This window comes from Psittacula echo, assembly GCF_963264785.1.
Source record: "Psittacula echo genome assembly, chromosome: 5".
Classification (NCBI taxonomy): domain Eukaryota; kingdom Metazoa; phylum Chordata; class Aves; order Psittaciformes; family Psittacidae; genus Psittacula; species Psittacula echo.
The window spans coordinates 41,264,222-41,276,400 of record NC_137739.1 but is presented as its reverse complement, the minus strand read 5'-3'; the positions used below and the strand labels follow the sequence as shown (position 1 = coordinate 41,276,400).

Below are 12,179 nucleotides of genomic sequence, written 5' to 3'. Positions count from 1 at the left end.
GGATTTTTCACGTGGTGTTCCTGACTACAATACTGCAATGCTTATAAATATTAATAAAACATTTTACAAAACCCCCCAGGAGGGACACTGATGGGTGTTCTCACATATGTTCTCTGAAGTACCCAGTACCTTTGGAGTACACATTTCAAGATGTCCAAGACCCGACTCCTTGATAATTTAGCATTGTATAGCATTGTTTGTAATTAAAACTGAATGTAGTTGCAGCAGAAAAGCTCAGCACTTCTCTAATTAAATTTACTTGCCAAACTCAAGTTAGACATTTAGGAGGTGTGCGTGGAGCTGAAGTCACCTGTGAAAAATTTATCTTAAAGGACTAGAAGAACCTTACATGGGAAATTTATATCAGAGAAAGGAATAGTAGCCAATCTCTGAAATAGGAATTGCTAGAATCTAATGTGTTCTAGCATTCACATCTTACTTTGACACTGAAACTATCCGGTCCAGTCCATTCACTTGCATTTATGACTCATCTGTCTTAAACACATGACAACAGAACTACAGATTAACTTTTGATGACCCATAAGGATAAACCACAATGCAGCACCTCCTGACTTTCATTTTTATTCTTGTGTATCATATTATTTTCTTTCACAGATTTCCCACCCTTTCCTCCCCCTCCCTTATAAAGAGGAAAAAAAATCCAAAACAAAAAAACCCCACAACTGTCAGTGGAACCAGCATGCCCCATGATCTGGAACTATCAAACTTGGTGGTTCAGAAACATGACCAATGTCCACATGAAACAATTGCTTGAGACTGAGAGTTGCTGTAGCCTAACTACTAGGCATGACTCAAAGATAAGCAGCAGTTCTCAGACTGTTGTCCTTGCATTTCTTACCCATGATGGGAATCTGTGCAGTGGTGGTGTGGGAGGTTTGCCTCCTGGGTCAAGTATGCCAGCCTCAGAATTCACAGCTTCTCTTTGCCCTGCAGATAAGTGGTTCATTTCCTCACAAACTCCAGCTTCTTCCCTCACTGGGCCATGTTCTGTCTCCATTTTCTCCAGTACCCCATCATCATCATCAATGTCTGTCTCCTTCACTTGCCCATGGCAGGCTGGAGAGTTTACGATGGGCTGGAAGGTGCTGGCCTCTAAGCTCATTATATGATGGAAAGAATTAGTCCCTGGCTGCGGCTGGCTGTAATGTCTCTTGGCTAGTTGGATACTATCTCTTGGTGTATTGGGAGTTCGTACTTTTGGAAAGGTCATACTACTGCCAAGGTTGCATTCCCTCGCTGGACAGAGGGAATGTGCTGTAACAGCTGATGCTGACACAACCAGAGGTGGCTCAGCAGTTTGGAGATGGCCCTCAAGCATGCTCATTATTTCTCCTGAGGAAGAGGAGTCCAGCCGGTGGGAGCGGAACCTGGCCCTCAGATCATCAGAGAAGTGTGTGCCGTCCAAAGCCACTTGTTGCAAGGTGCTCACAGCACTACAGTTTCCTTCCAAAGATGACTGGTAAGTCAAAGCCTCAAGGATTCTTGTGGCCTCATCCGGAAGGCCCAGCGATGTGGGATCAGAGCACCTTAACCTGTGTTCAGAACTTACAGCTGTGAATACATCTTTCTCTGTGGAGAGATTCAAGGTTAATGGGTCTGACATGAGCTTCTGCATGCTCTGGGAAAGCAGAGATTTATCCTCCCCATCCTCAGTAAAGGTGTCATCGGTAAGGACTATATTCGCTGTAGAGAGGACATGTTTGCTATGTCCTGTCTGACACATCTGTCTGAAACCAGGTGTAAGGAGCACAGTTTTCTTGTCTATCTTTTCAGCAAGAGAGGTCTGTGATGCTCTGGGCTTCAGAGGATTACAGCTCCAAAGAGACTCAAAGGGAGGAATGCTGGTCATATCTACAATAGAGAACACATGGTTAGGGCATTTAAATGCTTTACTGTCTAAAAGTACACTTGCTTATGTAAGTTGATCTTGTCAGTTGTATCTGAATAGCACCCAGGCCTGGTTAGGACTGTAAGAATGGAAAGGAGATGGCTGGGCAAAAGTAATTCATCAGTGATACAGACAACAGTTTAGACAGAAGTTCTGGACTAGGAGCTTCCTAAAACATTGACAGCAGAAGCTAGAAGGGTACATAGAGAGAAGGACAGATCTACTTGCAAACATTTCTACACTCTTTCATGAAACACCCACAGTCAACCAGGAGACAGGATGCTGGCCTATGCAAGCTTTCAGTCTAACTCAATATAGCAGTTTTTACTCTTACCTATCTAGGATTACATCTCTTCTCTTAAAATAGCCATGAGAAGTAACTACACCTACCCACACCGTACTTTGTCAAAAATCATCTAAGTGGCCAGAACATTGCTTAGTGTGGCTTTTGACTCCAATAGACCTACAGTGATTTATGTCATCAAATATGCTGGTATGGTTCCTCCCATTCAAAGGAGCTAGATGGGGCTTCCAGCATACGTATGGAGACCTTCTTAACTATCACACCAAACAGTGAGGTTACTCTCTTTTCAAGAATTTCCCTAGAGCTTTTTACTATCCTTTTGTGCTATGACTCAAGCACTGCTTTCTGTCAACAAGTTTTATAAGTTACTTACAAGTTTTTGCTGTAAAACTTCTTTATTTTTTTCTCTGTGCCTTCAGGTGCTATGTTAGAAGATGACAAAAAAAAGATGGATCCTAGACTGCCTCCATTATTTTTCGTCTATTCAGAACTTACACTTCATAATTCTTCTACTTTCTTCCTTTCTGTAATCACTAAATTTAAAGACTATCTCAGCGCTACAGGTTCTGCTGAATAGCACCTATAGGGTATAAGAAAGTGCAGACAAAACTTGGACTGGCAGAGGATGTTACTTTACTTTATAATTTTAATTGACCTTGGCATTTATAAATTGCCTGACTGAAAAGAACAAAGCCATAAGATGCTTTGGAAATTGCATGGACAGGGGCAAGTGTGACTCTGCACAGCTATTGCTGAAAACGCTGCCTGAATGTCAGACGCTACAGGCATTGCTTAACCACTAATGGGATTTACAAGTAAGTAGAAACAAACTGAAGACACAAAGTAAAACAGGGAAGGACAAAAAGCAGAATAAATCACTGCTGATTGCAGAGAGGATAAAACCTGCTCTTGGAAACACAGCTGAGAAAGTTAACCATGAGAGCCTGACCATAGCACTTGAGCCACAAGGAACTGCATGTTAACAAAGCTATTCCTAACATACAGTGCTGGCATACACAATCCTGGCGCACATTTTCCCCTGCCCTGAGGTAAATCATTCGTGTAGACTGAAAAGATGCTATTCAACTTAAATATTATTGGTATTTTTGCAGCTTCCTAGATGTGACAGGAGATTAAGCAGAGGAAGCTGTTACTATTAGCATGGCAAACAAGAAGAGATTTGTCTCTCTGCAGGGGCTTCTGAATTCAGCCTGGCACAGTGAGACTAGCAAGGGATAAGAAGAGAGAACAGATCTGTTTATTGCCCAGAGAGTTGGGATCCAGGGAACACTTAATACCAGATTATTAACGCAGTTTACCAGCCATTCTCTTTTTGTAAACAGCCAGAGCCAGAGGGGATGAGGAAAAAGGCAGCCATAAAGTATTTTGCTAGAAACGTGGTGGGATTTAGAAGGAATTTTGCTCTATTCCCTTGCTGTTGAGTGACAGGAATGCCAGAAAGACTTCTGCAGGAAAGAAATACCCCCTTCCTGCATGACTAGTGAAGTTTTGGAAACTAGCTCATCTTACTGTGACCAAACCAAGCTAATTTTAAAAACAACTCCTCCCAAAACCCAACCAAACAAAACACCATATCACCTCCCTCCCCCCGCAAAAAAAAAAACAACCAAACAAACAAAAAAAAAACCACAAAAAAAAGAAACCCCAAAATACATGAAAAGCCCCACAAACCAGGAAGGAAATGGTTAAGAGAATTTCTTCTTCAAAATGTGTTGCAATGAAAGGTGCTGATTTTAAGCCCTGGAGACCTAAGTTCTTCACCTATCCACCAAGCAAGAACCACAAAAGCATAAGCACTGTACACAGCTTTCTCCAACCCAACCTAAGAGCATGGAAGAATCCAGCTTCTAAAGGCAAGATCAGGCAGCTGCTGCCTTGGCCCATTCAGTTCTCAGTTACTCAGCTCACATGCCAGCAAAGTTCTGTGGGGATGATGATAATCTGTATGCAGAGGTAAAGTGAAGTACCTCAGGGACTTCTACCGCTGAAGTGAATGAAGAGTTTTGCTATCTATTTCAAGAGTGCTTCTAATTCACGAGCTCAGTGGCCTACTTTACCTGCAAAAGCAGACTCTGAAAAACAGGGACCTGTGTCAATCGCTGTTAAGAGTTAAGATGTTCCCATCTTAAAAATGGACCCACTAAGGAACAGAGCACTTCAACTGCTTACTCACTGTCACAAGTGCTAATTTCTGACAAAGTTAAGAATGCAACCCAAGAATGCTAATTTCCACTCTCATGGTGGTTACTAGGCTACAATGCCAGGTGAACACATTTACCTTGCAATGTATCCTGAAGGGCTTCAATTTGCTCTGTCAGCCTCTGATTACAGTTTCTCAGGTGGTAATTTTCTAGCTCAAGCTATGAAACAATAATAAAAATTGAAAAATAATATAAAACTCTGTGTGTGTTCCACTATACAGATCTTCATCTTTATTACATTCAAGTGTTTTAACAGGAAAAGGAATAAAGGATGGGTGAGTCTACCAGTCATAAAATCACAGAATTATAGAATAGTTGGGCTTGGAAAGCACCTTAAGATCACCAAGTTCCAAGCCCTGTGCCATGGGCAGGGACACCTCACATTAAACCATGTCATCCAAGGCTCTGTCCAACTCAGCCTTGAACACCGCCATCTTGAAATCCCATTCAGCAGCTCCACTAGACAACCCACTTAAACTCTTTGCTGTGCTTTCTCAAACAGTCTTTGTATATACTACTAACACTTCTCAAATACATTTTTAAATTTCTTTGCCTGCTATCATTTATCATTCACTCCTGTTCCAGAAATAACTGTCATGAGAGAGAATCAAAAAACTATTCCCCTGGAGGAGCATTTTTCCCCCTCTCAACCTGTATGTGGTAAAAGGAGATCCCCTGGATCCAGGGGACGAAAGAAAAAAGAAACAAACACCAAAACATTAAGGGTGCATTTACGTTTGCAATTAGTGCACAACTGATTCTTTGCAAATTTGCCTTACATCTTTGCTTGAAGTATCTCAGTATACATTCTTAAATGCAGCAGTGGTACACCCAAAGAGGCTTTTCTCCTGACAAAATAAAAGTTGAAACTGCACCCATGGCGCTGTCTAGAGCAACTCATTTGCAACACAGAAGTGCAAAGTCTTTCAGCTGGCAGTGGTCCACTTGTGCATGGTCTGCACCTAAAATCAGGATCTGGTACAAACTTCGTTGCCAGCGAAGACACAGTGTGAATGTATGGTCCTGGATTCACAGCAGGTCACACCAAGTCAGCCCTTGTGTTTCCTCTTTTGTGCTGCATCAGCCAGTAAGGTAGCTGCACCTTAAGTTATCTCACATAGGAAAAGAGAAGCAGCACAGCAGCTTGGTGAATTATCTAGGCAGTCTAATGAGGTTACAAAGTCACATCATAATACAATTAGTGCCCACAAAGACTGCTTCTTCCAGCTCCAACAAATTCCCTTTCTGTCACAAACTAGGAAATCTACAGCTTTAACTTGGAACAAAAGACCAGATAGGCCTACTCCTAGTTGTAAACTATTACTGTGTCTTTAAAACTGTGTGCTGACCTATTGCTTTCTCTGTTTTCCTAAAGCGTACTGAATTGGGCTCAGATAGACACAGAAGTCCACGAGATGGATAGGAGGGGGAGGTTAGATGTGAGAAAATGCTGGGAGTAAGAAAACAGCATTAGTCAAAGATGGCAAATTAAGGAAGAGCAAAGGACGTTTCTGTATCACAGCTGTTTTGTCAGAAAGAAACAGAAACTACACCCAGAGAAAAAAAGGGAGAGGCAGCAGAAAGCTAAGTGAAAGCCACCTGTGACTAGTAAATCTTCTTCAGAGACTGCTTTTGGGCATTAATGACTTCACTGTCATTTATAGTTTGCCCATAGTAGTAAATAGCCCTCAGTAAGAGGGACGACTACCCTAGTTTTGCAAGACAGAGTGTGTAGGGCACTGAACCTACCTACTCATAGGCAAACCTCACAGCAAGCTAAAGACTCACCTCTCCAAGCTTAAATGTTACCCATTCTTTGATCTTGGCAGCTTTCTCTTTAACAATTTTGGCTTCCTCAGTTCTCAATTGTTTCTGTGTCAAAAAAAGATTAGTTACATCAGGAGCATACAACTGTTCTCAGTAAGTTACTGCATCAGGAGTGACTTCAATATTGAAGCTTCCGTTCCAGATGTAAGAATAAACACTTGGATATTATTACTTAGCTAGCCTCTGAAAAAAATTAATTTCTAAGTTGTCTTACATGGTCCCTGGAATAAAATTCAGAAGGTTGTTTAAAGAGTTTGTTGTGTAATAGCAAAATACAGATCAGGTAATGATTGCCCACCTGCCACAGTTTCTTTTTGAGTACAGTCTGCAACTTTTCCTAAGTGTTTTAGATACTTTTGGAATGTTGCTGTTGAGTGTCTGTAGTGTTCCCTCAGCCTACGCTTACACATATGGTTGGCTGAAGTTACTAAGAATTAAGCAGTGTCTGTGAGTGATTTATAAAACACTGAGATAATCCCAAGCAAAAAGGATTCAATCACTGCAAGCACAGGTGTAGAGTGTAGAATGTAAAGGTGAGGGAGATGGAAACCAGTACAAAAATGTATTAGCACACACAATGTTCTCATTGAGAAATTAAAAAACCACCAAAAATAAAAATAGCAGACTTAGAATTAAAAAAGGTACAAAACTTGACCTTGAAACACTAAGACCTGCTAGGAGGTTTTGAGATGGTGTAAGTGGTTGTGTGTTTACATGTTCATTAAACCAGGTTCTAGTTCACACAAAAGTGTTACGGGAATACTCTTGATTTGCACAATGAGCATTCCCCCCCCAGCCCGAGTATCTGCTTGGCCGATACTGCTACAATATAATTGTATTACAATATATTATATTGTACTACAATATAATTTTTTTTTTTACATTGTTTTCCTTTTCTGGAAATTTCCTTTGAAAGATGCTGGATTGATACCTCAACCACCTGAAGCCTTCTGTGTGGATCTGCTGTGTGGATTCATCATAAGCAATATCACTTAAAGGTCTGTCTACAAAGTGGTTTAAACAACTACAAGGATAAGTCAGTCACAGGAGGGAGGGAAAGAAGGCAGATACACTCTGTATGGCACATTCAGCCCTAGTTTCTCTAATTAAATGGACAACGGTAATACCTTCTGACAGCAGTTAATAGTTTTCCTGCTAAAACCGTGATGTGAACAAGTATCAGTAATTACAATAAAAATGTCAGTGCTTCCACTCCAGCTCCCCATCTCCCATATTTAAGCCTTCCAAACTGAAGAGTGTAAGTTGACTTAATGAATACCATATAAATACACAACAGTCAGCAGGAAATTCTCCGCATCTTCACAACTCTTAATCACCACATGCTATTCACCACAAATGTACATTTAAAAACACCTATTCAAATATGTTTGCTGACTTTAGAATAAGACCTTGACAACACTATGGATAGCAGTAACATTTTTAGTTGAGCATAATAAAATAAAAGTAATCAAATCTGATGCTTCAAAAGGAGGACTTACTTAGCTTTCCTCCTTGAATATGTCTCTGTGTGTTCCTAATCATCAGGTACCAGCCTTTGGTGGAGTCAGAATATTAGATGTGCTTACTATGGTCTGACACAAACTGGCACATACAATGTATGTATCATAGCCCTCTCAATATCCACCACATGAGTAATGCCTTTGAATCCCTAATGACCTGGACTTATTTCAGATCAAAGACCAAAAGGTAAAAAGATTCGTAATACTGCTATGCTACACAGGGAAGTACAATGCCAACATTTTATTTAGGGTCCTAAAGTAGAATAGTGACATGACAACAGCATTGTCACAGAGCTTAGCAAGCCCTACCTCTAAGTAGAACCAATTCATTTGGGCACAGCACCTGTAGATGCAGTTATTGTGCTTTAAGGTCCAGAAGCACTTAGAGATTTGCGTCCCATGCTATTGCGTGGTCTAGATATGACCTCAGTATTCTCTTCTTAACACTCTGAACTCCATAGTTGTCCCCATCCCACTGAAAACAAATAGGATGCCTACAAGGACCCTTAGTGACCTTCCAGCACTGCCACCATCCTATCCCATTCTGAAACTAAACCAATGACCCCGATAGACTGTTTCCTATCTGAAATTTTGAAACTTCAGTTTTCATTTCCCATTTTGCCTCTTGTTGCTAAAATAAGATTTCTACTAGCAGAACATTTTCCACACTTGCATTTGTTGATTTTAATCAAATCACACCTCACATTTTTGGGTAAATCAGAATTTCTTCTAAATTTTATTGCAAGAGCTGCTTCCATTGAAGCTCCTTCTGAACCCTTTATTTCTCCTCCAAAATGCAAAAACTTCATCTACATTCTGCCTGAGCAAGATGCTCTGGGGAAGTGACATGAAACCCAGAGTACTTACAGACTTGATGCAAGACCTCCACACTACACTTGGTCTGAGTAAGTTCCGACAGCTTACTAATCTATTTTACCCTTGAAATAGGTGACAATTAGTTAAATGGAAAATGTACTCAAATGGCAAAGTATTTTTTGTGTATAATCTTAACAAGCTATTTCCATTTAAAAGTAATTCACTTAGCAACATGCAAGAATGCCACATTCCTCATGTTATAAAGACCACAGGGCAAGGCCTTTACTAGAGCCAAAATACAAGCCCTGCTGTAGTTGTAGCTCCTTCTTTCTACTAACTGAGAATGGAAGGGACTAAGAACTATCCATACTGGAAACCAGCTGCTCTTTTATATGAGGACATCTGACAAGAGATGAACTGCACTAAAGGATTGCTGAAGACGGGAAAAATCTCCTCCCAGGAAGTAGCATATAAGGAGTCAGAGATGGGCTATATAATGATTTTGCAGAACAATCTATATGCTAGGAAGCCAGAGAAATACTGTGACCAGACTCCAGCATTACTCCAGTCAGGGTCTCAACACTGACTCAACACCAACATAAGGAAGTCCTTTAAGGACACTGACCAACCTAATATAATGAAGAGAAAAGGGCTACTGAGGCTGAATGCATGTTTCTGTCTAGAAAGAGCAACGAATGAGAGAATCTTGCACTGAACAGGGCATAATTTTACAGCTGATCTGAAGGCAACTGAGAGGCTAATATGTAATGGAGACATAATCCATACCTTTGAGACATACATTACAGAGTCCCTCCAACTCGTGAAAGCTACAGGTCTCCCTGTAGAAAACAACTTTACCTGTTTTGCTAGCTGTGTCTGCAATCTGTTGATCTGATCTTCCTTTCCTTGCACTGTGCCCATCAGCTCCTGGTATTTCCTGTGCAAAGAGCTGTTTGAATCTCCGGTCTTCAAGTTAGCTAGTTTTATATTCTGTTCCATAACTCTGATCTGTGATGACAATCAGAGGGAGATAAAAAAAACCCAGAACAAAGCAAATGAAGGAGCTACTTGTTTAGTGGTAAGACACTAACTAAGAGCATTTGTGGGTTTCATATTCTTGGAGTTGGGAAAGGAAGAAAAAAAGAAACCCTTTAGGTCACAGTTTATAGCCATATTTGTGAAAAAAATGTTGTCCATTCATTAGTAATGCTGAAGCAGTAACAGATGCAAACTGAACCATGAACAGATAACCACATTGTGGATTGTGAAATATTTACATGCTATAAGTTAAATACAGGCACTATAGTCTACACAGACATGTGCAAGAAACACCACATTTTCCTCCTTTGCAATACAGCAATCAGCTTTTTGCCACATTCATTACCAAGGTATACGCCACAAAACCCCGGCAATTTGCCTCAGATCAAGATTTTTATGGGGAAGTATGCTACGGAGTGCCTTCTCCTCCTTTTCCCAGCTTAGAAAATAGTTTGGCAACTCCTAGCTTTCTGAGAGGCGTTTTCTCAAGACTTGCTAAGGAGTTACCATGCTAGATTTTTCAGAAGCTTTGCCTGTCTTTGAGCTCTTACTACTGCCAATGCTTGTTCATTTCAGCTGGAGGATCACCAGTGTAATGCTCCTTCACTGTAGACAAAGTTTCAGTGCACTAAAATCTAGCTGCTGCTAATGCTTTCTGGGATTTTAGCAGATCTTGTAAAACCTCTGCTGTCTTCAAAACCTGTGTCTCTTGATATGTCAGTCTGTTTTATCATCACCTCATTCTATTGCAATGGATTATAAGACTTCTTTTCTAAGGATTAATGGAATTCCACCAACTTAACTCGAAACTGCTAATTGCAGCATTTGATGATGGCAAAATATCTGGTTCCAACAGATCCCACAGAGACTAAACCAGTAAAGAAACCAACCCCAGATACCATTAAATTTGGCATGAGTTTAGAACCAGGAAGTCAGAGTGCAGGCAATGATCTGAACACTTCACAGTCTGTGCAAGAGAGTTACTCATGCTTTGTTGAGCAGCCTACACTTCATACTTGCAGAAGCTGTGTTTTGTCCTGCTGTCTGCCTGCATTAAGCAGAGAAGCAAACTGCCTCTTCCTCATACTGAACCAGAAAGGTAGGCGCCCAACATCTGAGCCAGAAAACTAAGCCTGCTGAGTTGGATGTGTTTTCATTGGAGTTTAGGGTGATTATAGTAAAAAGAAATGGCCCCTCCTTTCTGTCTGATGCCCAAATGCTGACTCTGTACTAGAGGCTCAGAGAGGGAACTGCAAACATGTGATTCCCTTAATTGAGGTTGGCAGCTACAGGGAGCCCATTGAATTAACAAATCCAACTCCCCAGACTCCTGGAGAGAAAGATAACAGGGATTTTGCACTTGATGTGGAGCCTTCTCATTCGTCAGCTGCTTCTCATTCATGGTGAATATACTTTCAGTGGAAGGGAATAGTCCTATTCCTATGCTGTCACTTCTTCAGGCTGTCAGATAGCGATGAAGCATTTCTCTAGGAGCACTTATCTCAGGATGTGGATAAGGCTACTGGAAAGGCAAATTTTGAGGGCTGCTAGTCTTTAGAACTTGCCAACACATGGCTGCAGAACTGCTGGTGGCAGATTAGTGAAGGCAAACCTCACTTCTGCTGGTAGCAGGTGAGTGAAAGCAACCCTCATTTCTCCTATACCTTCGCAGCAAAGTTCTCCTTTTCTTGCCCATTCTTAGACCTGAATTGGCCTTGCTGTACATCTGCTCCCTCTTGACATTGCATTTTATTATATCATGGATAGCCTACTCCTGTCATTGAGACATCTGCTGGCATGAAACCTTCTTCATTGGTCTGTGGCAATATCTTTATTTCCTGATGATGGTGTCACAATGACAATGTTACCTTTGCCTGTCCTGGCTGGGTGTGGACTTACTGATATAACTCTCAATAACAAATTTTGTTCTTGACTGGCAGTTGCTGGTCTAGTATAGAGACCAACAGCACAGTGCCTAGCATCTTTCCTGTATTTAAGGTGGTCAGAAAAAAAATCTTGATGTCAATACGAAACTGGCATGGAATAGTGCATTCTGCAGACAGAATACCTTACCAGGTATTTCAAGTTCTTGGTTCCTAGGTAGTATGATTCTCTGTGCTTTTAACACTGCCTATTCAGTCCTTCACTACTGAAGTAATCTTTGACAGCCATTCTTGGCCATTTTGCATGGATTTTACTTCTGCACTGTAATCTGTGGCTCAGGGCTCAGTCCTGCAGCTCTTGTCCAGCTGAAGAGAGCTGGTTCATCACAAAATCTTCCCTTCAGCAGTGGTCTGCAGTGATCCAGGAGCTTAGAACATCTGTCCCTCCCGGCTCTTTTGTTTTTATAATACTCCTCACAGTGCAGGCTGTAACTTTCCCAAAGGTCTGTTATTCTTTATAACTTGTTCACAAGCTGAAGTCTCTATCACAGTATCACAGTATCACACAGTATCACAGTATGTTAGAGATTGGAAGGGACCTCAAAAGATCATCTAGTCCAATCCCCCTGCCAGAGCAGGAACACCTAGATAAGGTCACAC

General features: G+C 41.1%; 1 protein-coding gene across 1 annotated transcript in view; it reads right to left on the bottom strand.

Annotated features, from left to right (window-relative positions):
• Positions 1–12,179, bottom strand: part of PLEKHH1 (pleckstrin homology, MyTH4 and FERM domain containing H1) — a gene marked incomplete at both ends in the record, with an annotated part of 55,037 nt that overhangs the window by 27,716 nt on the left and 15,142 nt on the right. Inside the window, 4 exons of the mRNA XM_080618848.1 lie at positions 860–1,872; positions 4,513–4,594; positions 6,224–6,307; positions 9,457–9,606. Coding sequence (XP_080474974.1) covers positions 860–1,872; positions 4,513–4,594; positions 6,224–6,307; positions 9,457–9,606 — 1,329 coding nt within the window. The remainder of the gene's footprint in view (positions 1–859; positions 1,873–4,512; positions 4,595–6,223; positions 6,308–9,456; positions 9,607–12,179) is intronic.